Source organism: Dermacentor variabilis, chromosome 8 (assembly GCF_050947875.1).
Source record: "Dermacentor variabilis isolate Ectoservices chromosome 8, ASM5094787v1, whole genome shotgun sequence".
Classification (NCBI taxonomy): domain Eukaryota; kingdom Metazoa; phylum Arthropoda; class Arachnida; order Ixodida; family Ixodidae; genus Dermacentor; species Dermacentor variabilis.
This window is the reverse complement of record NC_134575.1, coordinates 102,341,034-102,367,289: the sequence shown is the minus strand read 5'-3', so window position 1 is coordinate 102,367,289 and position 26,256 is coordinate 102,341,034. Positions and strand designations below refer to the sequence as shown.

At 45.7% G+C, this 26,256-nt stretch overlaps 1 protein-coding gene across 2 annotated transcripts; it reads right to left on the bottom strand.

Annotated features, from left to right (window-relative positions):
- Positions 1-4,150: 4,150 nt before the first annotated feature.
- LOC142590495 (NPC intracellular cholesterol transporter 2-like) lies at positions 4,151-25,931 on the bottom strand. 2 transcript variants are annotated; one of them, XM_075702657.1, is made up of 5 exons: positions 25,736-25,931; positions 25,402-25,588; positions 9,160-9,258; positions 6,741-6,919; positions 4,151-4,638 (listed from the first exon to the last, which is right to left on the bottom strand). In XM_075702657.1, the coding sequence occupies exons 2-5, from the start codon at positions 25,496-25,498 to the stop codon at positions 4,555-4,557; spliced, it is 459 nt and encodes a 152-aa protein (XP_075558772.1). In that variant the 5' UTR covers positions 25,499-25,588; positions 25,736-25,931; the 3' UTR covers positions 4,151-4,554. The 2 variants fall into 2 exon arrangements, with proteins under 2 accessions (XP_075558772.1, XP_075558773.1); XM_075702658.1 differs by lacking the exon at positions 25,736-25,931 and having other exon boundaries at positions 25,402-25,599.
- Between the last annotated feature and the right edge of the window lie 325 nt (positions 25,932-26,256).

Genomic DNA, 26,256 nt, shown 5'->3' with positions numbered 1-26,256 from the left:
CGACAACACTGAAGTCCGATGCTAGGCTACTTCTCCTTGAAAAGGTTCCAGCCAATCACCATTGGGCTACGCCGATTGACGTCAGTTCACATGCCGCCAACGCAGGTGTAGACTGTCTAGTGGCGTCGGCCCATACGCCCGCTTTTCCAGGTGCCCTTTGAGGTCTGTCTGAGTGGCCGCGGCCGCTAGGTGGCGGCACTCTTTTGCGACAGTGCTTGCCTTAATTTGGATTACGGTCATGGCAAACGCTGTGCGACAGATGCCACGGGCAGAGCATGCATGCATCAAGTACATATATGCTTCAGAAGAACTTCAGTTTGGGCTAGTTGGTGTTTACTGCATATCATATTTACCGCAAATAAAGAGGGGTACAGCGGAAGAGAACACAAAAACAACACGAGCGGTATCACAAGAACTTCAGTTTGGCCTAGTCGGTGTTTACTGCGTGTCATATTGACCACAAATAAAGATGGGGATAGCGGAAGAGAACACATAAACAACACGGGCGTTATTTTTTTTTGTTCTCTTCCGCTGTCCTCGTCTTTATTTGCGGTCAATATGATATGAAGCACACATACATTGTGTGCGCATGTACGTCACGCGTACACGGACGTGTGCAGAAGTGCACCAGACATCATTCTAATAGGCCCTCGGCCAAGCTCGAATGACTTATTAAACAAATTGAATTTTTTAAAGCAAATTGCGTTATAAAATTCAGAAAGAACAACTTACACACAAGCTACAGAGCTGATAGCTTTGGATTGTAATTTGATTATATGAGGAAACATAATTCCGCTAAGCGGAAACTCAAAGTCAAATGCCTTTACCAGCTACCGTTTGATGTCTGTCTGAGTGGCCGCGATAGCTAGATGTCGGAACCTATGTCGGGTGAGCAGGTTGTGGGGTGCTTTGAGTTTGTGGCTCTCTCTAATAAATTCGTGGCAAACTTCAGCAATGTGTCTCCAATGGCAATTAGAAATTATGTGCCGCCAGACCGGAAAGGGATGCGAGAACGCTCTTCCTGGGACCACCAAACAAGAACGGCTCATCGCTACCGGGCCCTAGAAGTTGTCCTTTGAGGACGCAATCTCAGCTGAAAGGAGCTGTTTGAACTTTGGTACCAGTGAAAGTCTTGAAACAAGGTTCAGAGGATTCTTAAAGAAGCATGGCCTGAAAGATGTGATGACTTAGTCTAGCAGTTTATCTAGAGAAGTGGCAGGCGCGAAGCCCTACAGAGCCCGAATAAAGAGTGCAAGAGCAAAACGGAAAAAGATACGATCTACTCCAATGTAGTGACTGCTACAAGTACTTGGCACCATTCAAACAGTTTGTCTGAAGTTCTTGTGTTGTAGTTTTTGAAAGGTGCATGACTTTCGTGGAAAGGAATGGAGCCATAATGGAATGGCACAACGCCATGCGAAAGGATGAAGTGTGCAAGCATTGAAGAATAGCTGAGAGAGTACCAGAGAAGGGCACGCAGGTTTCGCACTGAGACTGGTTATGGTATCAACTTGAACACAGCAATCCTTGACAAGAAATTTGAGATGGAATAAAAGTTTATTCCCATCTGTTCATGTCTGTCAGTGAGATGTTAATGACTATGAACCGTAATGGTCACAGCTGCTGAAGAGTCAGAAGCCTTGTTAATGAATTCAGGAGCAACACATTGAGTGAGTGAGAAAGTGAGATAAACAGAACAAATAAGGACAGTGCTTGTTTAACACTGGATTGTGCAAGACGATGCAAGAGGAAGTCACAAGGACATACATTGGACCTACAGTGACCCCTACAGGCTAGTGTTTCTGGTACAAAGTTTAGTCAGTGTGTGCAAGCTCTGAACAGCTTTTATGTCGTGCGAAAAGCACTGGTCGATTGAGCGGCAGCGGCTTGGTCCAAGTCTTCTTTAACAGCGAAGCTGTATATGGCTAAGGTTCCGTGGATTTTCGTTCTCCGTGAGCAGAAACTTTGATCACTAAAAGGTCATACCCCAGCAAGCATTCAAACTCCCATGAGCAGGCAAAAAATGCAATGGCTCATAGCCCCGTAAGACGGAGGCTACAAACACTCAGCAAGGTGAAGCGTACAGTGCTTAATTTTTTTCTAATCACGAATACAACATACAGAACAGCATGTCGAAGAAAACTGTCATCACCAATGGCTTTTGCCCCGGTGAACAATGACCCATACCGTAAGGAAGTAAAAAATACAATGACTCATACACAGTCCCGTAAGCTTCATGGCTACTCACTTTGTGGGAATTAGCTGTGATGACACTACCCCTGTTGTCCTTGTCGGTGATTTGAATGTAAATGCGTCGGTATCGAAAAGGGAGCGATTTACGCGTTTCGTGTTGCCGACACATCCCTTGCCATGCCACACCGATCCGGCCCAACTGACCACCCAGCGGCGTACGTGCATCGATTTGACGTTGTCAAATAATGTAATTGCAGTTGCGAGTGAAATAACGACAACCGACCAAGAAATTAGTGTGCCCCTATAATGACTACCCAACAACACAATAAAAGAGTTCGTACTTGTGTTCATCAGTATGAGTCACCTCCGTGTCGTATGCTAAACAGCTTCGCTGGTCGAGCACTTTCACAGAATACAATGGCTCATAATTTTTTATTCATTTATTTGCGTGTTTCTGCAGCGCGTGGCGTGCTCTTCATTTCAAATTTTGGCGGAGCTAGCACACGTCGTTTAATGGCAGAGAAAGATGTGGGTGCAGGCTGTGCATTACGTGCAATTTGACGCTGCTGAATTCAACGTGACGTGACCGCCGTGGCGATTAAAGCGGAGGGCTACGCGAAGAAACCTTGCATGGTTTGTGTTCACTCTTCGTCAGAAGCTCTGAGTGCACGGCATGCAGGAGTGTTGGTAGCTTGTAATGCTGTTTAAATGGCAATATGGTGCAACGCTGCTTCATCTGACAGCTGCCTCGTATGAATACATGGCGCTGCAAAGGGTTTTGAGGGCTTCTAGAATTCGGTGAATAGGTTTCGCATTTATTGTATTATTGTCAGTGTGTGTTGGCCATACAACTTTTATCCATTGAAACATACTTTCTAATTCGGTCATGTATATTGGTTTTAGAATTGTACGCTAATAAAAGTGAAGTGGCTTTTCAAAGCTGCTTCGCACTGTCATTCATTCTCATCTTAATCTCTCGCGGTCATTACCAGCCTGATAACGTTCACTTTGAGAGAGAGGCCACTGTTATAGACACACGCTGGCGTATAAACTGAGGTGAGCTGCAATCTCAGAAAAAGAAATTTGCGGATCCCACGTACTATGGGAATCGATGCAACCGAAGCTTTGTGCGCTGATTGCTTTGATAGGCGGTAATAATTGGTGATGTTGGCAGCGATGTTTAATTTTTTCATCGTTTCGTGCAATACAAAAGTGGTCAACTTATGTTAAACCTCACCTTTCGTGCACCACCATGTTTGTCCGCGTAGTCCAGAGAACACACAGGAAGACGTGTTGCTTGAGGCGTTGTTGTACGTAATTTTTGATAATCTCTAAGAGTAGAGCATTGCCACTGCCTCACATGGCACATCGCGTCGTGGCAGAAGTGTCAAAGTTTAATTGAAATACGGGGCCATGCCTAATTCAATTAATTGTTATAGAATAGAATGTATAGATTGTATACATACATTCGCAGTATGCACCACGTTTTCCTGAGTAGCGAAGACGCCCCTATTCCGCGCGACACTTCTATCAGGCCTGAGTGCCCTCGACGGTGAGTGCACGCTTTGGAGCCATTTTTCTGGCGCGTGTTTACGTGCTCCTTCTGCACACGTGACCAGCACGCTCTTGAGACGCCGGTTCCAAGCGCTCTCTTCAGGCTATGGGCGATTGTGATGTTTACACTATCACAGCCCAGCAGCCGCTTTTTTGTCGCACAGGAAATCAAACACAGCACGTGCCATACGCTCAGGCTACGCATCCCGGCCCGCGGTGGGGCCGGTCTGGATGTGTGGAGGCGAGCGCCGTCTGCTGGTGTTGCGAGAAACCCAGCGGCACGCACGGCAAGACAATCACAGCACCAGGAAAGTCGAGAGTTGAGTCAAAGAAGACTGTGTGGTAAAAAAGTGTTCAAGTAGCGGTCCAAATGACGCACCTCAGAGGAATTTAAACATTCGAGCCAAGGAAAGTAAATCACGACATCGCTTCGACTTCCTAGTGTGACGTGATTATTTTTTATTCACGTTTTCCCGGACAGAAGTTGCCTCTCCACGAAACACAGGTGGAGGCGGTTGCAATATGCTGCCATATTCTAGGCATGCAGGCTTCTATCAGAAACTTGACAACCAGTTTATATGTACATTGTATACTGCATGAACAGCCAGGTCATTCCTGGGTGCCACGAAGAGGAAATTCCATCATTGTCCATGGTTTGCAAGAAGAAATTTGTCAAGGCAGAGTTGCGAAGAATTGCACTTTTGTTTTTAAAGCAGGACCACGAGTCATTCTTTCGATCCGTGGACGCCATGAGTTGGTGAAGTGGCCGCAAAACGGAATCGTCGTTGGCCACTGTGACTATGATGTTCAGGCAATTTGCACCGGCACGTAGAAACAGAAGATCGTCGTGCCGTTTCCATCCTTCAGTCGAATTTCCGATTTGATTTGAAGCTGCAATGAAGCGAAAAACATGCATGCGTAAATGAATTGAGTGTCAATAACCTTTAAAGGAGCCAGCAATAAAATCTCGCCGTTTGTAATGCATACAGTTAAAAGAAAGTGACCGCGTCTCTTAAGTGAACTGTTGACAGTGGTAACCCCATGGCAATGCAATAGTAGTATTGTTTTGTCACGTACTGCGACGATCACATTCGCACAGTGCATTACGAGTTTCCTTAGGTTCCCGACTGCATGGCTAAAACAAATTTTCGCTGATACATAGGCGTTGCATAATTGCACAATTTTACAGCGCCTTTACGACAAGAGTACGATATTGTCAACTGTACAGAAACACAGCGCCTGCAGTCGTCTTCTATGTGCAGCGTAGGCACATAGCTTCGATCATGGCAATGCGCTTTGTCCTTTTGCGGCAGAAGCGCGGGAACGTCGCAGATCAGCTTCCGCCCACAGTTTTTGCAAACGCCTTCTGCTCAGCAAATATCGCGCAAGGAAGACAAAGAAGCATTTACAAGATAAACTTCGTTTGAACTAGTTCATTTCAACAGCCGCCAAATACGAGAATCTGGTCAGCGGAAAGGCACAGGCATTGTTTGAAGATGTGGGTGAGGCATGTTACCACAAACTCTGACGGTGTGCCCTAGGAAATTTAGTGGTGGTGGCTCCCTATTTTGTTGCAGCAGGATATCTGCAACCGCCAATATCATCAATACCTCTAAATGTGCGCATTTTTTAGAAAGAAAGAAGAATCTCAGAGGTATCACGGCACAAAACAAGGCGCGCGGTGGTGAAGGACTGTGTAATAATTTTGATCAACTGGTGTTCCTTAACGTGCTCCCAGCGCACGGTAAAAGGGCGTTTTTGCATTTCACACCCGGCAGGTTGCGGTCGCTAATTGAACACAGGCCTCGCGCTTTGCAACGCCGCGTCTTAGCCACAAAGCCGGGTGTGGACATGTTGATGCGTTATGTTTGTTAATCAATACTCAAATGCAGATGGTAGTAATGACTTTCATGTAGCTGCAATTCACCTTCTCCGTAAATTCGATGCTAGAATGCTCTTTGTATTAAACGGCCCTGAATATTTCTTCAGCGGAAGAGCGCATTTTTTCGACGCAACGTGTGATCCGTCATCATCCACCATTGAAATATCGGAGGCCGTGCTAGTGAAAGATAATTTCAAAATTTTTCTTTCTTTTTTGGGGGGAGGGGGGCTGTAGGAACATGGCAGTAGTCCATTCCCGCAGCTTGGTGTTTCGCCTGAGATTGAGGTGTCGCTATTTATTTTGTAGCCTCAAAAGATCATTTCCTTTTATTTCCCATCGTACACAGCGATCTGTATAACCATGCTTGCGGAAGTCTACTCGAAGCGAAATACTTGGTGCGTGCGCATGTAATAACTAAGTCATCTTTGGTTTGATAAAACACCAGTTTTAGTTGACTCACTGAGGTGAAAACAAAAGGACAAAAGATTCAGTAGTGCTTTCTCTGCCGGTGTTGATAAAAAAAGCTGAACTTTTATTTTGTTACAGTTGCAAATGTACTTCTGGCCACATATCGCGAACAGGCAGACATTTCGAATGCAGCTGTCATTAAATGCAAGCTGTCATTAAACCGAGTGTTACCGCACAAAGCGCTGACATTATCAGGAGCCGGTGTAAAAATATTATCTAAAATTTTCTCTTGACGTGCGGCCGGATGAACTGGTTGAGTATGCAGCAAGTCTACAATTAGTTCATTGAAACCGCGAGTGCTAATTGTGTAGGAAGTCAGATTGGTTCAGCCAGCGTGTGTACAATTACTGAATAAGTAATACCTCTACACTGTTTATTCTGAAATGCCAAGATTCTTTTTTTGCGCACACTAATTTTTAGACGTGAGAAGAGACTAAGACACATCGTCCAATCGTCCTTTTCAGTATTAACTGAAGCATGTTACTAGGGCCTTCAGTTGACATGATACACATCGCAATAAACGAATTTACTTGCAGTGACAGAAGAGTTGCTGCTGTGATTTCTTACACTTCGCCTTTTAAAGCACTGCTACGTATCATGGCGGTATCGAAACATCAGCATCTCCTCGTAATGACAAACTCACCGTAGGGAATGACGGCAGCACTGAAATGTCCTTGGCAAAAGTGTATTGCTTTCCAGCTTCCAGCGGGCACGCTAGACCACTTTTCGCGCAAGCGTTTTTCTTGAAGCCCGGCAGGGGCAGCCAGTTGCCGGGTGTCAGTTCCCCTTTGAACGTCGCCTGAAGTTTGTCAAAGCTGGCCTCTGCGAATATTGCACGCAAAAAGTAAGCGATTGCTTTACTGCTGGAAAAATGAGTCACAACGCCTGTCAAGAGACTTCAATAATAATAAAGAAACAAATTGTCCTTCACAGTTTGCATAAATCTAGTAGCATAAGCGTGCTCGAAGGGTGACCACCAAGTTCAGCTTTCAAGTCACGTGCTAGCTTACAAACCTTTCTAGATTTAAAGCGAGGAGTACAATGCTCTTTGTAAAATTAGGGACCTTTGGCCGCCTCATCTCAATATTCAAGCCCCGACGTGACTAGGTTATAATTTCCTTTTCTTTGCAAACAGAAATTAAGAACGTTTGCTCAGGCTCTCCCTGTTCACACACGCACGTGAAATTGGCTCATTAGCCAAGTGCTCCAAGGATTCAATTTTGATATTTTTCACAAATGAGAAAAGGCCCCAAGATGAATGTTCGGAATAGGCTTTAGATTTCCGTAAACTTTATGTGAAAACTTAAATTTCTTTCGAGAAACCTTCTTAACTCGCTTAGCTGGACTTCACTAAACGTGGACTTGGCTAAAGAACGCGCAAGTACTACAAATTATGAAATGTGCGTGGCTGGGACTTCCCCCTAAGTATGCGAAAGTAATCAAAGGTAACCATTTTTTGCGCCACCATTGTGCCCAAGCAACGCGCACGTGCTGTGGTATCACCCACAATTCAAAAAATACTTCGTCTTGTAACTTCTTCATTATATATGATTAGCTGTGGCAAACACTGCAACGTATAGCATGATGCGACTCGTCAGCGTGCCACAGTGTAGGCTAGCCTCAGTCTGCACACTGGAGCAAATACTCGACAGTTGCTAAAATTTACCACTGATCGATGGTGTTCAAATTCTGGTGCGTCTCGACGACACCAGGCTAATAGCGCTTTCGTTTCTTCTCTGGAGGCAGCCCGAGACAAAAAGACGCGGTATTATTTTGGTATATTTCTAACATACTTTAATGTAGTTATAAGCGAAAAAAGAACCCGCGAAAACACAGGTGCAGTACCAGAAGCAAGCACACACAAACAGCCGCCGGACTTACAACTTGTGGTCCTCCGTTTCGTTTTCGCTGCTTCCTCTTTCGTTTAAAATGTGACAACTAGCCCAGCAAATCACGCTTCTAAACCCCTTTAATTTAGTTAGTCTTGCAGTATTTTTTTTTCTGTTCCTACTGCCCTACCTTTAGCTGTCAGTGTTTAACTTTAGTTTTTTTATCTATCGTGCTCTTTCTATACTTCCTGAAAAGTAGGCTGGCATCATGGCCCGTCTTTACAGTGGCCAGTTGTCATGCCCATTCTTTTTTTTTCTCTCTCTCTGTGCCAGTGTGTAATGTGCCAATGTACATATGTTTTGAAACTATATATAATAATTATATTATAATGTTTTACCGTCCAGAGGCTAAGAAGGAAACCGCAGGGGAAGGCTTTGAAATAATCCCGACTACTTGGGTGTTCATGAGTTCCACATGAAGATCAGCTCACGAACACTTTTTTTAGTATCGCTCCCGTCGATATACGAATATCGAACCGGCCGCCTAACGTGCTGCAGCAGAGCACCGTAGACTGTGAGTCACAGTGGCAGGTGCACTCCTGAAGTGCCTGCTACAATGGTTAAGGCATTAAAAGCCAGAGTACGCTATAATGAAACTGAATAATTGTGTACATCATTTTTGGACAAGGTGAAGGCACCTGCTTCGTCCCTGGCGCGTGGCCCACCTTGGGACACTTTCCCGAGATCTACATTGGCCATGACTTACTTTTGTATGTATAATGCATAAGTGAACGGATCTAGTATTACGCATGCTGGGGATTAAGTTTCAAGAACGCGGTAAGAATATGGGATCCAAGGTAACAGTTTCTTACCTCCAAGATGCGCGTTTGTGGCTTACCTCTTACCTCCAAGATACGCATGTGGCTTTAAACATACATTTGAAAAAAAAACGGAGGTCGGAAGATCTTTTCGCACATATTTTCTGATCGCGGCAATTTGCACAGTTATTCCATACCTGTTTACCCATACCACAAACTCGTCTTTACTTTCGTAGTACAGACACACACGCGCACACACCTGAAAGCCATCTTAGGCATAAATACACAACAGATTTTATAATACCGACCTCATGATAATGAATCGAATACGGCTCAGTAAATGAATATACGCTATCGGGATGTAGTGTCAGCATGTCACTTCATGTTGTGCGTTGAGCAGATAGTGCTTCCTCACCAGGAGTGAAGTCCACTTCTATGCGGACAGTCTTCCCTCTCTCGAAGTTGCAGGGCAACTTTGGGCATGGGCTTACTCGCACTTCCTTGAAGTCGCCTCCTGGTGGAAAAGAAAATACACAGCACTTTTGTAAATATTAGAATTTCATAATGTTGCTCTACACGAAGTATCACAGCGCAGTGCGCCCGGAGTAGTGTGTCTTGAAGCGGAAGCTTTAGCTCGGGCTCAACTCCGACGTGGCCTATTGAAATACATGTAAAACGCAAGAACATTTTACTAGGATAACCTCTGCACCTATGGTAATGAAATGTATTGCATTTGAAACAGAAAGTTAAATTCTAGTGACTGTTTCAAGCGGAATTTCGATTTAGAGCCTGAATTTTGTTGAAAAAGTTGTCGAAAATTTGAAAGTTGGATAAAAAACATAGAAGCACGAAGTTCACAAATTAATATTTCTGCATCAAGAACAGATATCGCGGTTCTTTAAACGGCATTCACTATAGCATTGAAAGCGAGAAATTTTCATATGTAACTTTTTATTTTACGTGAATTTGTTACTTTGTGCACAAGGGTTCTGCAAAAGCTATATTTCCATATTAGTACATTTTATTTAAATTCACGTGTGTCGTGTCAATTTTCTCCGCTTTAGATGTACCATTAGATGCGATTCCCATAGTTGCGATATCATTTTTCATTTCCGAGTTACAGAGTTGTGAACTTGATAGTTTCGTTTTCTGATAATTTCTGATTTTTGCGCTTCTTCATAAAAAATTTGCGACCTAAATAAAGATTCCAAAGCAACAGTGACTAGAATTTGGCGTTTTCTTCAACAAACCTCGCGAAATTTGGTGCAGTGGTTGCCGAGAAAATTGAATTCTCCTTTTACATGTATTCAGATATATAGGAGCACCCGAGCTAAAGCTTCCTGTGAAGACGTAATCGTGGCCAAGCAACGTTCGCCACAGTCTTTTACCCAGAACTATCGGGATAACACGCGCAAAAATACGGAAGTTGTCTCGCTGTAGCGTCTACATACGAAATAACACCTTGAAAAAAAAAAGGAATGAAAAAGAATTACCGACGATTACGTTACTTCCTAATGCGAAATTTGAGCGCAGCAAATAAGCTGTTTCACCTTTTCGATAGATTGAGGCAAAGAAATCGAGCAACACATGTATGCGCTATCACAGAATTTTTTTTTTATATTTCCCGTACTCCTGGATCATCTCGACGGCGGCGACGGTAAGCTTCTGCTTCGGCGGCACGCACCTCTGGATTCTGACGGCGACGGCGCTGGGCCTCTGCTCTGGCAGCTCGTTTAGCAGCAGCAGCAGCAGCAGCAGACGGAGGACCTCCATCGGTCGTCTCGCTCATGGCTCAGAAAGAACTGGCAGATAATTTCGCAGTGGCGAACGGCAGCGGCAATTTCGGCTCGGGCGGTGCACATATACAGATCCGCCGCCACCGATCTGGCTCTCTGATTGCCACCGCACAGGGCGAACGGCAGCGGCAATTTCGGCTCGGGCGGTGCACATATACAGATCCGCCGCCACCGATCTGGCTCTCTGATTGCCACCGCACAGGGGTTGCATTGGAGGAGGAGCGAAGAAAGGAATTAAGTTCGAGCCGGCGCTTTGACAACCGGAGACTCGCAGGAAGAGGGGGGAGGGGGGCGGCGTGTACACCCAGCGGCAAACGATGGGGGCAGAAGCGCGCGCAGCAAGCGGACAACACGATAAAGGGAGGAGGGAAGAGATAGCAGCGACTGACTGATGCCGCTGACGCCGATAGTGAGTCAACCCCAGGACAACGCCGCCGATGCCGACACAAACAATATGATACCCTCGCTTCCGCAGCGCTAAGAACCAGGTCTAGCCGTGGGAAGGTGGTCACGTATTCGTCGACGTGCCGGGGCCTACGTGAAATAACCGGCGCGTCGGCAACTGAAGAGCACCCTATCCGCCACACAAGAACAGGGGGGGGGGACCCTTTCCTCCTCTTTCTGCATGGCGGCGACGGTGTTCTATGCAGTCACGTTATCTTGACTCTCTAGCGGCGTCAGCGGCATCCAGCGGTATCAGTCGGTCGCTGCTAGCGCTGGGGGGATGAAAGGGGGGCGGAGCTGGTTACGAGGCCGACGACAACGCCGACGACGACGCGAAACCCAGGAACGGACGCCAAAGAGCTGCGCTCTAAAAGAAACACTCTGTAATGGCAGAGCCAGTGAGTGCTAATGCGGGACTGAATAATACGTGATACGCCAAACGGATATATTTCGAGCGCATACATGTAGCAGGAAATATTTCGCGAGCTAGGCGAGATAGGATAACAACAAAGCCGTAAAATGCGGCCACACAAAGAGAGATTGCGAGAAACCATGTGCACCGAAGAAAGGGTCATGGCCGGGATAATGAAACGGTCGCATTAAATTGCAATTCCATCCGCTTGCGATATCACCAAAACCGGCCGGTCGCGAGCGGGTCAACAACAAGAGACGAACAGAATCAAGCGAAAGGAAGCGTGACATCATACAGGTTCAGCTTGCGCAGCGACCGACAGGTTGACCTTCGGGCGTACTGTGCAAACGATCACGAAGCTGTTCGATGGCCTCGGCGACGCTCGACGTTTACGTTGTGACTTCCGCATTTCGACGCCGTCTTACAGCAGTGGTAGCTTCCTATTCATCCACAGGCAGCACTTCGCTCGTACGATCTGGCAAGGATCTGTGTAATGAGGAAAACTGCTGCAGTGATTCTCAACCGCCCGATTCTTGAAGGTGAATATATGTTCGAATAAAAATTTCGACTGGAGAGGCGACTACACGTAAGCGCCAAACAATTATTTCGAGTAATTTTCTTTAATTAAGTTAAGGTGTTGCAAATTTTTTTATGCTGTTGTAATGGTTCTAAAAGTGTTATTTTGGCGCATTGGTGAGGTGTTTTTTCTGCATGAATGGTGAAACCAAGCCTCTTCTGATGCACTTGTGTGGTGCGTTCTAAGCGTGAATTGGCTGAAGCGACACCTCTTCTCCAAGGTGCTTTATAGTACACGCAAGGAGGGACCACAAACACCCGTTTAACGCGCTGTATAATAGTCGTGCCATTAAAAACCAAAGTAAAAGCGACACCTTAAGCACCTCAGGTAGCTAGTTTAATAAGTCCAACCGTATCTCGTGGTTGTCGATACCACAGTGATTTACTGACCTGTTTTATTCCAGCTATCGAAGAAAGGTTTTCTCATTCACGGGTATATCCACCACCAGGCGGTCCGTGAATCAAGGTCATAAGGGCGCCAGTTACTTACATTCCCACAACTGCAGCCTACACGGTTTCATACAGTTGAGAGCAAAAGTCTACAGGCCGCGCCATCAGTGGAAAATAAACATTTATTTCTGCAATACCGTGCAATGTCGAGTACTCTCTATGCATTACATTGGTCGAAAAGGCGCTCTGGGCTACACCACTTTTCTCCATAGTCTAGGCATGCAGGCCGAATACATTTCTTCTCGCGAATTGACGAAATGCATACATATTCCACTTCAGGCGCCAATTAATTCAGTAAGACGAAGTGAAGTTTACAGAATTTGGACTTCCTGTGCGAACGCTATACAAGAACGTCAGATGTGACGTCAACTGGTTCATCTCTAGTATCCTTGTAAAGCACTCGTCCGACCACTTGGAATACTTGCTGGATGTAAAACAAACGCTAAAAAATGAAAGATAACCTACCACGTAATAGCATACCGATACAGAGAACAAGCACCCAGACGTCAACATGTCAATTCGCTTACCTAAATTATCTTGCCAATAATACTCAAATCTGCAGCACAGGTCCACTCAGTGCTCCTTCGAGATGTTTGCGAAATTATTTAAATAAGATATTTATCAGTTCTTTCCGTTAAAAGCACCATCTTGCATGAAGAATTCTGCACGCAGTTCCTGAAGGCATGCTCAGTGCAATTTTTACAGGAAAGTTTGTTCAATGAATTTGCAATAATATTAGAACATCTGTATAAGATGGCATGTTATTTCACAGCAATGACGACTTCGCAGAATGACCACAGTGCCTACAATGGCTGTAAAATGATCATAGCGTCTGATTAACGCTCATAAAATGAGACAACCACTGTTCTTGCATGTTTCGTTTACAGATGAAGAAGAAAATGAGGTTGGGAGGTAATCAGGGCAGCGGTTGAGCGCAAGACCTGCAGGCGTTTTGCATGAGCCCCCTGAAAGAAGCTAACGATAGCGACATTCGTTTGATATCATCGCTGCCCGAGCCGACCAGGAGGTTCAGGCGTGGCTGTACATGAAGCGCAATCACGTGACTGCGCTTGCACCATTTAACGGGAACAAGCGCTCGAGCCGGCTGCCCGCTCATTTTGTTTTCTTGTTGTTTCTTCCCCCGCTTGCGCGGGCGTTATGGGTTCGCGGTGCGCACGATCGCACAGAAAACTGAGAGGGAGAGAAGTAAGGGGAAGGGCGTGCGGAGAGGGGAGCTGGAGAAGGAGAGTCTAAGAGAGGAGCAAAGTCGCTACATTCAGTTTACTCGTGGGGGTTAGTTCCGAAGCTTGCGCAACGACGCCTGGCGGATCGTGGCACCTTTGGCGCGATGCCGTGCTTGAGGATGGATACGCGTTTTATGCGTAACTTCCTTCTGCGTTAATGTGACGCAACTGGAGGCGTCAGCGACAGAATTCACTTTTGCCTGTGGCACCGAAGATAACGTCAATGAAACTCAATGACAGGCCACTTTTGCTTGTGAAAGCTTAGAGCGTTAGCTAACTAATGGTTTTGCATAACTGATGGCGTCTTGCCATCTCGCGACAAGCGCTCGAAAAAAAAAAGAAAAAGAGATATTGCGCGGGTGACCCACGCATGAGTCCCCAGTGCCGACCTAAACGGAGACAGAGGCGACAAAAGTTTTAACGCGACAGCGTTGAGGGCCCCGCGTCGCAGAAAAATCCGGCGTCGGTGTCTGTTAGAGAAAAGTCATCCTGGACCACGCAGGCCCTTCGGCTGGCGGTAGGCGTTACTGCCCTCACTGAATGTCTCAAAGTAAAATGCTTCTGAAAATTCGTAAACTGCGACTCCACACAGAACCTACAGACATGGTAGCTTCGGGATATAATTTCAATATGCGAGGAAACATAATTCTGTTACGCGGAGACACCAACAGATTTTTTCCAGCTGCCGTTTGAGGAGGCGCGGCGTGCCCCGCCCGGTTTCTTACAACACCATTGGCGACAGCCAATGGTGTTGTAAGAAACCCGGAAAGCTCCTCTTTGTCCATAGCGTTAGCCGCGTGCGTTTCCAGGAAATCATTACGGTTACATAATCTGTAGTTGTCGCGAAGCGTGGGAAGCAGTCGGGGATGTTTGAATGCTACCACGTTCCACACTTAAATGCGAACCTTAAGAGTCCTTGAAGATTTTTCAAGTTTAAATTTCTCTCAGCAAGTTAATCTGCAGAAAACTAAAGTAATGTTTCACAATCTCGGAAAAGAACAGCAGTTTACGATAGGTAAAGAGCCACTGGTAGTGGTAAGGGAATGCATCTACTTAGGACAGGTAGTGACTGCGGATCCGGATCATGAGACTGAAATAATCAGAAGAATAAGAATGGGCTGGGGTGCGTTTGGCAGGCATTCTCAGATCATGAACAGCAGGTTGCCATTATCCCTCAAGAGAAAAGTGTATAATAGCTGTGTCTTACCAGTGCTCACCTACGGGGCAGAAACCCATGAGGCTTACGAAAAGGGTTCTACTTAAATTGAGGACGACGCAACGAGCTATGCAAAGAATAATGATAGGTGTAACGTTAAGGGATAAGAAAAGAGCAGATTGGGTGAGGGAACAAACGCGAGTTAATGATATCTTAGTTGAAATCAAGAAAAAGAAATGGCGGCATGGGCAGGACAGGTAATGAGGAGGGAAGATAACCGATGGTCATTAAGAGTTACGGAATGATTCCAAGTGAAGGGAACCGTAGCAGAGGGCGGCAGAAGGTTAGGTAGGCGGATGAGATTAAGAAGTTTGCAGGGACAACATGGCCACAATTACTACATGACCGGGGTAGTTGGAGAAGTATGGGAGAGGCCTTTGCCCTGCAGTGGGCGCAACCAGGCTGATGATGATGGTGATGATGATGAAGTTCCACATAGATCACAACGTGAGTTCCACAGAAGCCGTACCCCTCCCGCTATTCGTCAAAATGACGCTGAATATTTACGCAATCTCGCGCTTGTTTTGTGCAATTCAAATTATACTTTTCTTTCTTTTTTTGCCACTAATCTGCGCCAACCTGTACTACCCGACCTGTACTACCCCAACCTGTACTTCCCGTACTAGCAGCGCAACTTACTTAACCAGCATTTACTCTCTTATACTGTGGCAAGGTAATGTTTTTTTTTCCTTGTTCGCGAATTAATGAAGTGCTTTCCAAGGAGCAACGTGGCGCACCCTCATTACTCCTGGTGCCGTCTCCCTATTCGTACCTCGTTTTTATTTTTTACGAGTGTCATTTGTCTGTACTTAGTTTCATACTTCGTGATTGTTGTTTTGCCACAAACAAAGAAGCAGCGGAACCTTCTCCATCTACATGCGTAACTGTCATTATTGTGCGAGAATTGGCATGCAGACTTGAGTCCGTCGGGCAGGACTGGGATATAGAAATACACACCCTTTTTATGGCGATCCCGCGGCCGCAGCCATGTTTGATCACGTGGTGACGCGTCCATTGCTTGCCTCCATGTTTACAATGGATCTGCATTACGGCTGGTGCGGCTCAGCAAACCTCTGCTTCAGCGTATAACGTGTACGATGACTGGTTGAACGACATGAAGCTTTGGCTGCAGCTTCAGGGGACACGTAAGGGCTTTCTGAGCTCATTGAGCCTTGTGCAAGCGGTGCGACCCGCGCATACGGTGCATGTATACAGTAAAAGCGATGCTATAAATGTATCCCGAACTGTCCGAGCTTTCCCCCTATGAAATAAATTAGGATGAATGTATTTAGCTCCCCGTTTAAACTTATCAAATACTTTTAAGTAGCGCCTCGTCGCGCTTCTGACTGAGTATAATGTTCTCCGGGTGGACATTATCCGTTGCTTATTTTCTGCCTTTTCTGTTTGTATTCAGTTGCGATTGGCTTGTTCTTTCTGGGCACAGTGCTTGTAACGTAGATGTTCTGTACGTTGTTATACCTTGTAGCAAATACGTAGTACCGCTGGTGGCTCGCTTACTGTGTGGACCTATACGAAACGTTCAGCATCGCACATTTGCGTGCTCTCGGTGAAGTCGCCGTCACCCGTGCTTCGGCACTTTGATTCAAGTTTGCGCCCTTTTCACTTATTACTGACACGTTGGCCATAGAGCGGGTGTAAGTCTGCGTATGTGTTGGGGCAGAAACATGTAGATAACGCGCGAGAAACTTACTATGCACGGTAACGGCGCTACTCCCTTTCACACTGCGTAATGAGTGGTACTCACTCTTGCGACGCTCGCTCGTTGAAGTCCTTGGTTTCACGGTTAGCCACACAACGCTGGCGGATGATTGAATTTTGAGATCCTCGAGGGCATACGTGCATTGCGAAGGGCTGGCAACATAGGCAGTCTTTACCAAGCAGCGGATCGCGATATTGGTGACAAATATTCATTCCATTCCTTAAAATGCTAGGCACTATTTTTGCAACCAAGTACAGCACATGTCTTCCCTCCACCGCTCCACATATTGTAGCATGAATAGAACACAAAGCGTTAGCGAACACCCAATTGCTTTTCCGACATGTGATCGCACAGAAGCAGGGCACAAGTCACAGTCGTTTCGTATTCCTGCGCTTTCGCGGTGGCAACGTACGATGGATGCATGGATGGATATTATGGGTGTCTCCTTTGGAACGAGGCAGTCGGTCGCGCTACCAAGAATTTGCTTTTATACATCCTGATATCCTACCTAGGTTAAAAGAGGAAAAAAAAGGAAAAAAAAACACGATGCATTCCCATAAAGAAATATTCTTACCCCATATTGTGAACTTTGTTTTCGTACATCTCCGTTTTTTGTCGTTTCCCCACTTCTACGAACCTTCCTATCGCTTTTTAAAGATCTCAATTGCGGACGTGCTTACCTTCCCTCTGCTCTCGCTGAACCCAAGGGCTTCAAGGAAGCCAGTCGTGCCCAAATTGAGCGCTGGGCAGATATCTTCACATTCAAATAAAACATGCTCCATCGTTTCCCTAGCTTCAACGCAACCCTAAGTACATGCTTCTTCTTTCTTCTAATATCTCGCTTTATAGGTGCGTGTTTTAAAGCATTCTGATCTCGCTTCGAAAAGTAGTGAGCTTTCCTTTGAGATATCATAAGTTGTATCTTTCCTGATTTCGTTTTTTCCTCTTAAGTAGTAACTCATGGCAAGTTTCTTTTCCATTGCCGCCACCCATGAGATTATTTCAGCCTCACTGACTTTCCGCTTGACGTTCCTTGTCGCTGTGTTGCTGACCCTACAGGCCACATACTTTCTAATAAGCTTCCTAGTTCTTTCCCTCCACTGTGATTGCTTTTCATGTAGAAATACCTCAACCCTCTACATGCCCATTTACTTTCTTTTATATTCCTATGTAGTTCTTCATAATCACTTTTACTGTGGACTCCCCTCAATTCAGAGCTAGTCAAGCCCTTATCACCCTGCTCAGCTTCATTTGTAGTCTTTCGTGAGCGCCCAATGCAAGCTGTCCCACTGACGTTTGGTTCCCATCGAGTCCTGATTGTACCCCTGATTTAAAGCAAAAAAACCGCATTTCCAAAAGTAAGTCCTGGAGCCATTACACCTTTCCACATACACCGGAGCACCTCGTACATTTTGTATCCACATAGCGCTCTGTGCTTCATTATGGCTGCATTTCTGTTCCCCTTTAGTCTTAGTGTTTTTTTCCTGTGTTTCTATATATATATATATATATATATATATATATATATATATATATATATATATATATATATATATATATATATATTGCCTTCGTTTATCCATATACCAGGTATCTATATTCTTTTACCCGAGGTATTCGCTGGCCCTGTATTGTCACTGTTTGTTCACTGTTTTTGATAATACCATAACAGCTGAGTTTCTAACGCTCAATTTCAAACCTAAATTCTCGCCTTTCTGTCCTCAGGTATTAGCCAGACGTTGAAGATCACGTTGCTCGCTAGCTAGCAACACAATGTCGGCCGCATAAAATAAACACAGAAGCTGCTGCGCTACTACTGCACCCGTCTCTTTCTATGAGAGATTAAACCCGATATTACTTCCTTATAGCGCTTTCTCCAACCTCATCATGTACATCATAAACAGCAGAGTGGATAAGCGGCACCACTGCCTCAGTCCCTTGTTGATTTCAACTTTCTCCTCGCTCCTCATCCTTTCCAATTCAACGCATGCGGTATTTTCGAGGTAAACCTCTCTCAAAAGGTGTAGACTATCGTCGCCTAAGCCTTGCCCTTCCAGAACAACCCACAAAATGTTGCTGTCAACGTGGTCATACGCTCCTGCAATGTATAAAAAGGCCCCGTATAACGGTCGGCTTTCTACTCTTAATATTTCAATACACTAAGCAAGAACAAATAAGTCATCATCCAAACGCCTACCTATTCTGAAGCCATTATGAGGTTCTCCCAAAATGACATTATTTTCTGCCCACGCTTGCACCTTTAACTTAATTTCCTGCATTGCTAACTTGAATATTACCAATGTAAAGGTCAATAGTCTATACGAGTGAATTCTTTCTCCCCCTAACATTTGTAAATTAAATTCATTCTACTTTATCGCCAACTATCGGCTTGCAACAGCTCCTTTTCTATCTGGTGCACCTTCATACTCTTTTTTTTCTTCAAATACAACCTCGTCATTCCCTTGGAAAGATTGAGCTGTTACTTTTCTGATGTAATTTACTGCCGCTACCCCTTCCAGTTTGTTTCCATTTCCGTCTAGGATATGTTGTTGTATTGTTGTTTACTTCCGGCCTAATAATTTCATGTGGTTCCAAAATACTCTAGCTGCGGCCTTCTTTTTCTCAAGTATCTCCGACAACCAACGTACACTTTCACGTTTTATCTTTGCTTGTACCAGTATTTGAACCATAGATTTTTCTCCCGGTATATTTCCCATTTACTGGTCACTTCATCCTGCGGCAACTGCGCCTTCTTTGCCTGCCTGTGCTCTCGGGATGCTTTCTGTCGTTCGATGATTGCCTCTCGTATCTCCCTGTTCCACCACATTCCGGTTTCTTTTTTTCTCTTTTGCATGTTGTTTCTCTTTCCATATTTCTGTCGTCATTACACTTAGAAGTTCACTATATTCCCAATCATTACTTGGCCATTTGCCAAGTTCCTCCTGAACTCTTGCGACTATATTTGTTATTTTTTCAGCGTTCAAATTTGGACTGACCATTTTGTACTGCTGCCTCTCTTTCCAACTACATATCCCATTTTCAAAATGATGCGTTTATGGTCACTCCCTATGCTGCTATACCCTTTCTCGTCGATGGCCATTTCTTTCAACTTATGATGAACTCCTTCTGTCATCAGAAAGTAATCAATGGTCGATTGCCAGTTTCCCACTTCCCACGTCATCTGCCCTTCACACTCAGGCCCTGCATTCACGATAACGAGGTTATGTTGTCCAGAAAGATCAAGCATCGACTTCCCGTCGTTGTCGGTATAGCCATCTAGATCCCGTATGTGGGCATTCATGTGATCTAATAGGATAATTTCGGCATCATTACCCAAACCCTTATTATCAGCCGAGCCAAGTTCTTTTTTTTTTCACTCATTGTACCTGATCACCAAAGGTGCTCTTGATATTTTGAATTCTCTTTTCCACTTCGCTCCCTGATGGAATATCATTCCAAATCCCCCTCCCTTTCTTTGTGACGTAGTTTTGTTGCTCCCTTTCCCAACATAATTCTCAATTACTGGCGGCTCTTTCGAGTCTCAAAAGTGAATTTCCGTAACCGCATACACCCCTATTTGTTCTCTAATTGATTCTCAATCTCTGCCTACTTTTCCTTTCTTCTGCCACCATGCATGTTGATGCAGCCTATTGCATGGCGAGCTCTTTTTCTTGTTTTCCTCCTTTTTCTGCTATTGAGGGCGATGCTATTCCGAGGTTCCCCGAGTGGGACATTCTTCATTACTACCTACTCTGGCCTCGTGAGCGCCCGTGGACCCCCTGAAAAGCAACAGCGCGACCAGCAATTCGCCAGCCCACTTCTCGTCCAAGCCTGCAATTGAAGTGGGCCCCTTCTCGATCAAAACCACCACACTTTCGTTTTCGGCAGTGTCTCGTTTCTCCGACGCAAACTGCTGCGCGAAATGGGTCAATCTGCGGCAACTTTGCCTCTGTTGGAGCACAACTTGTGAAGCGTTAGTAATTTCATGGCTCTTTTTTGCGCGTTGGACGCAATCTCGTGTATGAAGATCATAAGCAAGCTTGCAAAAACTTCTGTGTACCGAGGAAGAAGTGGCTGGAACATTTCCAAAGCGCCATCAACTATTTCTGTGACGCACCAGCATGTTGGTAAAGTGCCATAACGGAAATAAATCGAGCTGCTACGCAAGTCTCTCCTTTTTATTGAAAGAGTGTTTCAGTTTCCTCGGGCATATTGTTTTAAAATCACATCGAAGCAATCCATGGGTGACTGAACCAGCTTTAACGAGACTATTTAAACGACACTTTGATGTAAAGTAGAATAAACGAAACGGATTGCGCTTAGTGAGAGGACGTCAAACACTGCGCGATAACTGCCAGAAAACGTCTAACTGATGCGAATTATGTTTAAATTTTGAAGCTTTAGCGCACACCACTAGAACAGGGGGATGGAACAGTAGCCATAGCTTTGAGCTGTCACTTTAACAATTCGCGGCGCAGTCACTTCTGACGGAACCGACGTAGAGCACTTCGAGTTAACTTGCGTGACACACTTATCACGCTGATTCTGGCAATTATATAATGGCAACTTACTGAACCAAAAAAAAACTTTTGTTTCCCAGTGTATTTCTCAATGTCCCGTAATTTTCCATGCACGCTCTGCAGTTCTTGTGAGTGCGCGTGCGCGTGTTTTGAGTTTCGGCACAATCGCGTCTCGGGCAGGACATACCTGGGAAAGCAGTGTAGCTGTCCATTTAATGTTCTTCTATAATTTTTTCCTTAGACTTAGTACTAATTTTACACCCTACATATTCCCGGTAGACTGATGCACACACGTATGATAGGTTTTCGGATGACTACATCCAATGCGTCGGTAAATGGGCCTAGAATTGTTTCCAGTGACAACGTTCAATATTGTAGCCACTACAGATTCCTCAAGCATATATATTGAATAAACTATCTATGAGCATGGGGTGAGCTTCATACCGAGTATTTAATAAAAATGCGCTCGAAATTCCTTATAAGCATAGGGACGATGCAATAAGTGGTTTGCTCTTGATTGTTTATTACCATCGAGGCACACATTTGAAGATGTCCAGATGTAGTATTTACTCAAGTAATCGTGCAAAAACAGGCTAATTGCTTTTAAACGAAACAACGCCTGCAATTCATTCCGATGAAAGAATTGAAGCGTACCACCATGATGACCGTTTCCAGAATTCCAGGAAACTCGACGGGCAAGATTTTTTTCAGCGCAGTGACTTGCGGCCAATTTCAGACAGAAAACGGAAACTGAACCGCCGAACAGCGCAATTGTCCCACCTTTAGCCCACTAGTGAACGTTTGTGCTTCACCGGTGGGCAATCATCAAGCAAGCGCCCTTATCAAACGGCTCTCTCACTCGCTTGTTGCTTGCCCGATGGTGAGGCGCAAGTAGTCACCTCACTCATGGGCGTCAACTAAGAGAGTGACAGCTGCGCCTTTTGGCTGTTCAGTTCCTGTGTTACATTGGCTGGAATTCATCGCGCTATCAAAAATGGCAGCTTCAAGTGTTCTGGAATTCCGGAAGCGGTTATCAGCTCCGCAGGTGGTGCTCCTCCATTGAAACCGGTCGCACGGCTCTTTTGGTTAAAAAGTGTTTTGATTCAATCTGCACAATTAGTTCTGTATTTACTTGGCCGAATCATTTTGAAATGTATGCCTCTGTGGTAAAATCAATCTACAAAAAAATCATTTAAACACGTAACCTTTCCTATTTTGGGGGAATTTAGAACACATTTCGTGACACACCCGCATACTGTGATAAAGTGAGCATTTTTGTCTTGCGTTTATGGTGTGTTAGAGTTTGACTAAATAGGTCAGCTGACGCTAAATGATGGAAATTTTGCATTGTCGGACGAATGGTTTTTGGTGAAGTGTTTAGGCTGGGTGAAATGGTAGACATAGCAGTGAACGCCATCAGAATGTTTTTCTTTTATTAGCTTTGTCTTTACACCATATAACGACGTGAGGGATGGTTGGAGCCTCAGAGCACGCCGCTAATACGCAACTTGCCAAGCAACAAATGTATGTGTTTTGATGGAATTACGCATCAATGCGAGAACATTAATTGGTTGGGTGTGCGACCCCACCGCCATCAGAAAGCCGCGACTATAAAACGGCCCACAAATTACGTCATTCTCCCAACTAAGAAAAAAGTCGCACTTTCGCCAGAGCGGCGAAGCATTGATTGCGATAGCAAAGAGGTAGGCAGCTAAACGAAGTAAGGATAGTAGTTTTATCATCCGTATTAACTTGGAAAGATTCGCTTACTAACTGAATTACCAACCATGGTTTCAGCCCACACAAGCAAACATGAACACCTCACACTCGATGAGCGCGGACACTGGCTGTCAGAACACTCGTGTCAGCAAGCACGGCAGCAGCAGCGAGCAAAGTGACCTTCGCGCGGTCTATCGCTTCAACGCAAGAGCGGCGAGATCACTGCGCCTCAATCATACATGCTTCAATCCGACACGAATGCTGTGCCACGTCTTCAGTGGACTGGGAGTGACACGACGATCAACGACTGGGTTTCTACAGTAGTCCGTGAAATACGAGGACATTCGAGCCTCCGGCTTCGGGCGGCATGAGGGGAGGGGAAGAAAGCCGAAAGCGGAAGCGCCTAAGCTCGGCACCACTCGGGGCTCGCAAAAAACAGTCGTCGATCGCTTTTCTACCACAGCCGCGCCGTCATTGCTCGTGCTCCGCCATTCTAGTGCGGTTTCAAAACTTTGACGCCAGTTCTGTCAAACTCTAGAAAACCATTAAACGAACATGTATAATCGATTAGGTCGACTTAATGAAAGGTGGACATCGATGACGATTTCGTTTCATTTATTTACTCTCAGGGCCGTTCGGCGTTACAGAGAGGAGCGGGTATACAAAAAGGCAAATGGCTATACACGAATACATTTTTAGTAGGCAGGTTAATGAATATGATCACATACAGTAGACTTGAAGACTTCGGGTACTGCGATAGACACGACGGAGGCAGGAAGGTGGTTCCAGTCCGCGTTTGTCTTCGGAACAAACGAATCAAAATAAAGATTAGTCCTGCAGGTTGGCACGCCAGCTTTGAACCGGTGGTCCATGCGGGATGAAAAGTAAGTAGGAGTAATAAAGAGTGATTGCTTAGGAGTGTCAGTGGCGAAATATATTTTGTGAAAGAGGCGTAATCGAGAAATACGACGGCGTAACGAAAGGTCAGGAAGATCTAATGTTTTCTTCATTACCGTTACTCGTTTTAATCGTTTTGCGGGATACTTTTAATCGATTAATCATTCATCAATATTACCGACCCTAATTCCTATCGAGATACCTCTCGCGCGTCCGCGCGCACTCTATGACAGCACCGTGCACCGCGCAGAGTACGTACTTGGTGGGGTTGAAGCCGCCCCCCCCCCTCTCCTCCCTCCCACGCTGCCTTCGCGCTTTCCTCCCCATAGAGCGCGAGATTGAATCGCGATCCTTAGTTTCCCTCACGCCCGGTGGCGAAATAGGCTGCTCTTGCCGAGGCCTTATTCTTTTCTAAAGCGTGTACAGTATACACACCGTAACGTCTGGATTATTCGGCAGTGGCTATTAATGGATATAGCCAAGAATTAGTTTGGTCTTCTGTTAAAGGGAGCACACTGGCTTGGAGCGCACGCGTACGTGCCTCTCTGGTTGGTGTGGAAGCTCACGGCTGTGCAACAGAGTACTTGTGGTTGTTGGTATCGGTACATTGACACTCTCCTGTGCAGTGCATTGACGCCCAGCATCGACCAGTAATTATTCTCGTCTTGCGCGTTAACAGTCAGCCGCAGTGTACATACGGAAAAGGCGATTCAGCTAGACAAATCATTCCTTTGTTTCTTTTTTTTTTTCATGGAGCGCCGATTCCTCGGCCGCTGCAGCTACATTTTTTTTCTCCGAGTAAAGCAACATTTTAGCCGCAACCAGGTGAGTACGTATACTGGGGCGCAAATATTAGTGGACCAGGCCCTCAGAGAAAAAGCTGCATTTCGTCCAAGTGAGCCTCGATAAACAGGAAACTAGTCACGCACTGCGATTGCAGAGGGAGGAAATTTAGTTGGCCCTTCTCGGTTGGAAGTTACGTGAAAAGGCCACGGCGAAATTCAGTATTTTCTCTGTGGGCGTGCTCGACAAACTTTTGCCCCCTACTACACTTCTCGCATCCTAATCCTTGTTTATATCATATGAGAGTAGAAATGTGAAGAGCAATATTTGAACAGCTGGAATAGTGGGGAAATGAATGTAGTGTAAGGTAAACGACTTAGTGTTAAACGACTTAGTTCGTTCCGATATTCTTGATTGATGTCACCAGCGCTATATTAAACCGGGCGCAGAGAGAAGACACCGACATCGTAAACACTGGGTGTTTGTGGTGTGGAGCCCTCGCGGCGTGTGCATATCCTCTCTCTGTACAGTTTACATTACGGTGCAACGTGACTGGAGTCTGAAGGTAAAACATCACCGCACCCTGGCGGCATCTAAAAAAAAAAATAAGAGTGGTCGTAGCTAGCCCAGCAAATTTTCTAAGGTTGAACTCTCAGGGGGTTGGTGTAGCATACTACAAGTTGGACTGCGCACCATTTTTGACGAGACACACGGAACAGAAACGCACACAGCGTGTTGTGTGTGTTGATGGGATGAGAGCATGTCTGAAGGTGATGGGATGATGAGCGGTGCTCCGCTGTGTGCGTTTCTGTTCCGTCTATCCCGGCAAAATGTTGCGCAATACAAATTCCAGTAAGCCCAGCAGAAACCGCAGACTCACCGCACTTCTCCGGCGTGACGACGTCGAGAGCGGCCACGGAGTAGCCAGCGACGAGCAGAAGGCCCAAGGCAACGGAGCACGCTGAAGCACAAGCCATGACGGACGTAAACGCGCGGACCGGGCTGATGCGTGTCCTTTCAGAGCGTATTTGCGGGCGACTGCACGCGTTCTGCGCAAGCCGCTTCCTCTTGAGACCAAAAAAAGAAAGAAAAAAGAAAAAAAAGAAGAAACGTCCACCCCGTAAAGAAAACTGCGCGCGCTGCACGCACTATCGCTCGCTCTCCCCTTGTAACCTTAACCCTCTCTCTCTTTCCTTGCCCACCGATCGTCTTACCTAACAGGCTTAGTTTCTTCCTGTTCACGTCATTCTGGTCCGCTCTCCGAGACACGGCAGTCGTCGGCGCCTTCCGTGAGTTCACTCGATCGGGCGATTTCCGCTTCGCGAACTCACGCGAATGATGTGGCTCCAGGCAGACCTCAGGTCAAAAAAACGGGCACCGAAATTCGGGCACATTTCGCGAGAAGAATCGTCAGAACGCCATTCCTCCAATGCGTGTAATTCCCAACCCTCCCTTTCCCTTCTCGCATTCGATGCCAACAGGCGACGTCATTCAGATCCCAGCACACGTGAATGCGTCTCTGGCAGCGAAATCTATCACGTCGGTCGCATGCGTAGTCCAAACGTAAAGAGCGTAATTGGACATCACTCGAATGCTATACCGCGCTTAATTAACGACGAGATCAAGGTCGACTCGTAATAAATGGTTTTCTCGAAGGCGCAGCGGAAACGCGAAGTTCATTACCGCAAACTGATTTTGGCGACTTGTATGTCCGCAAGGACACCACAACACGGTG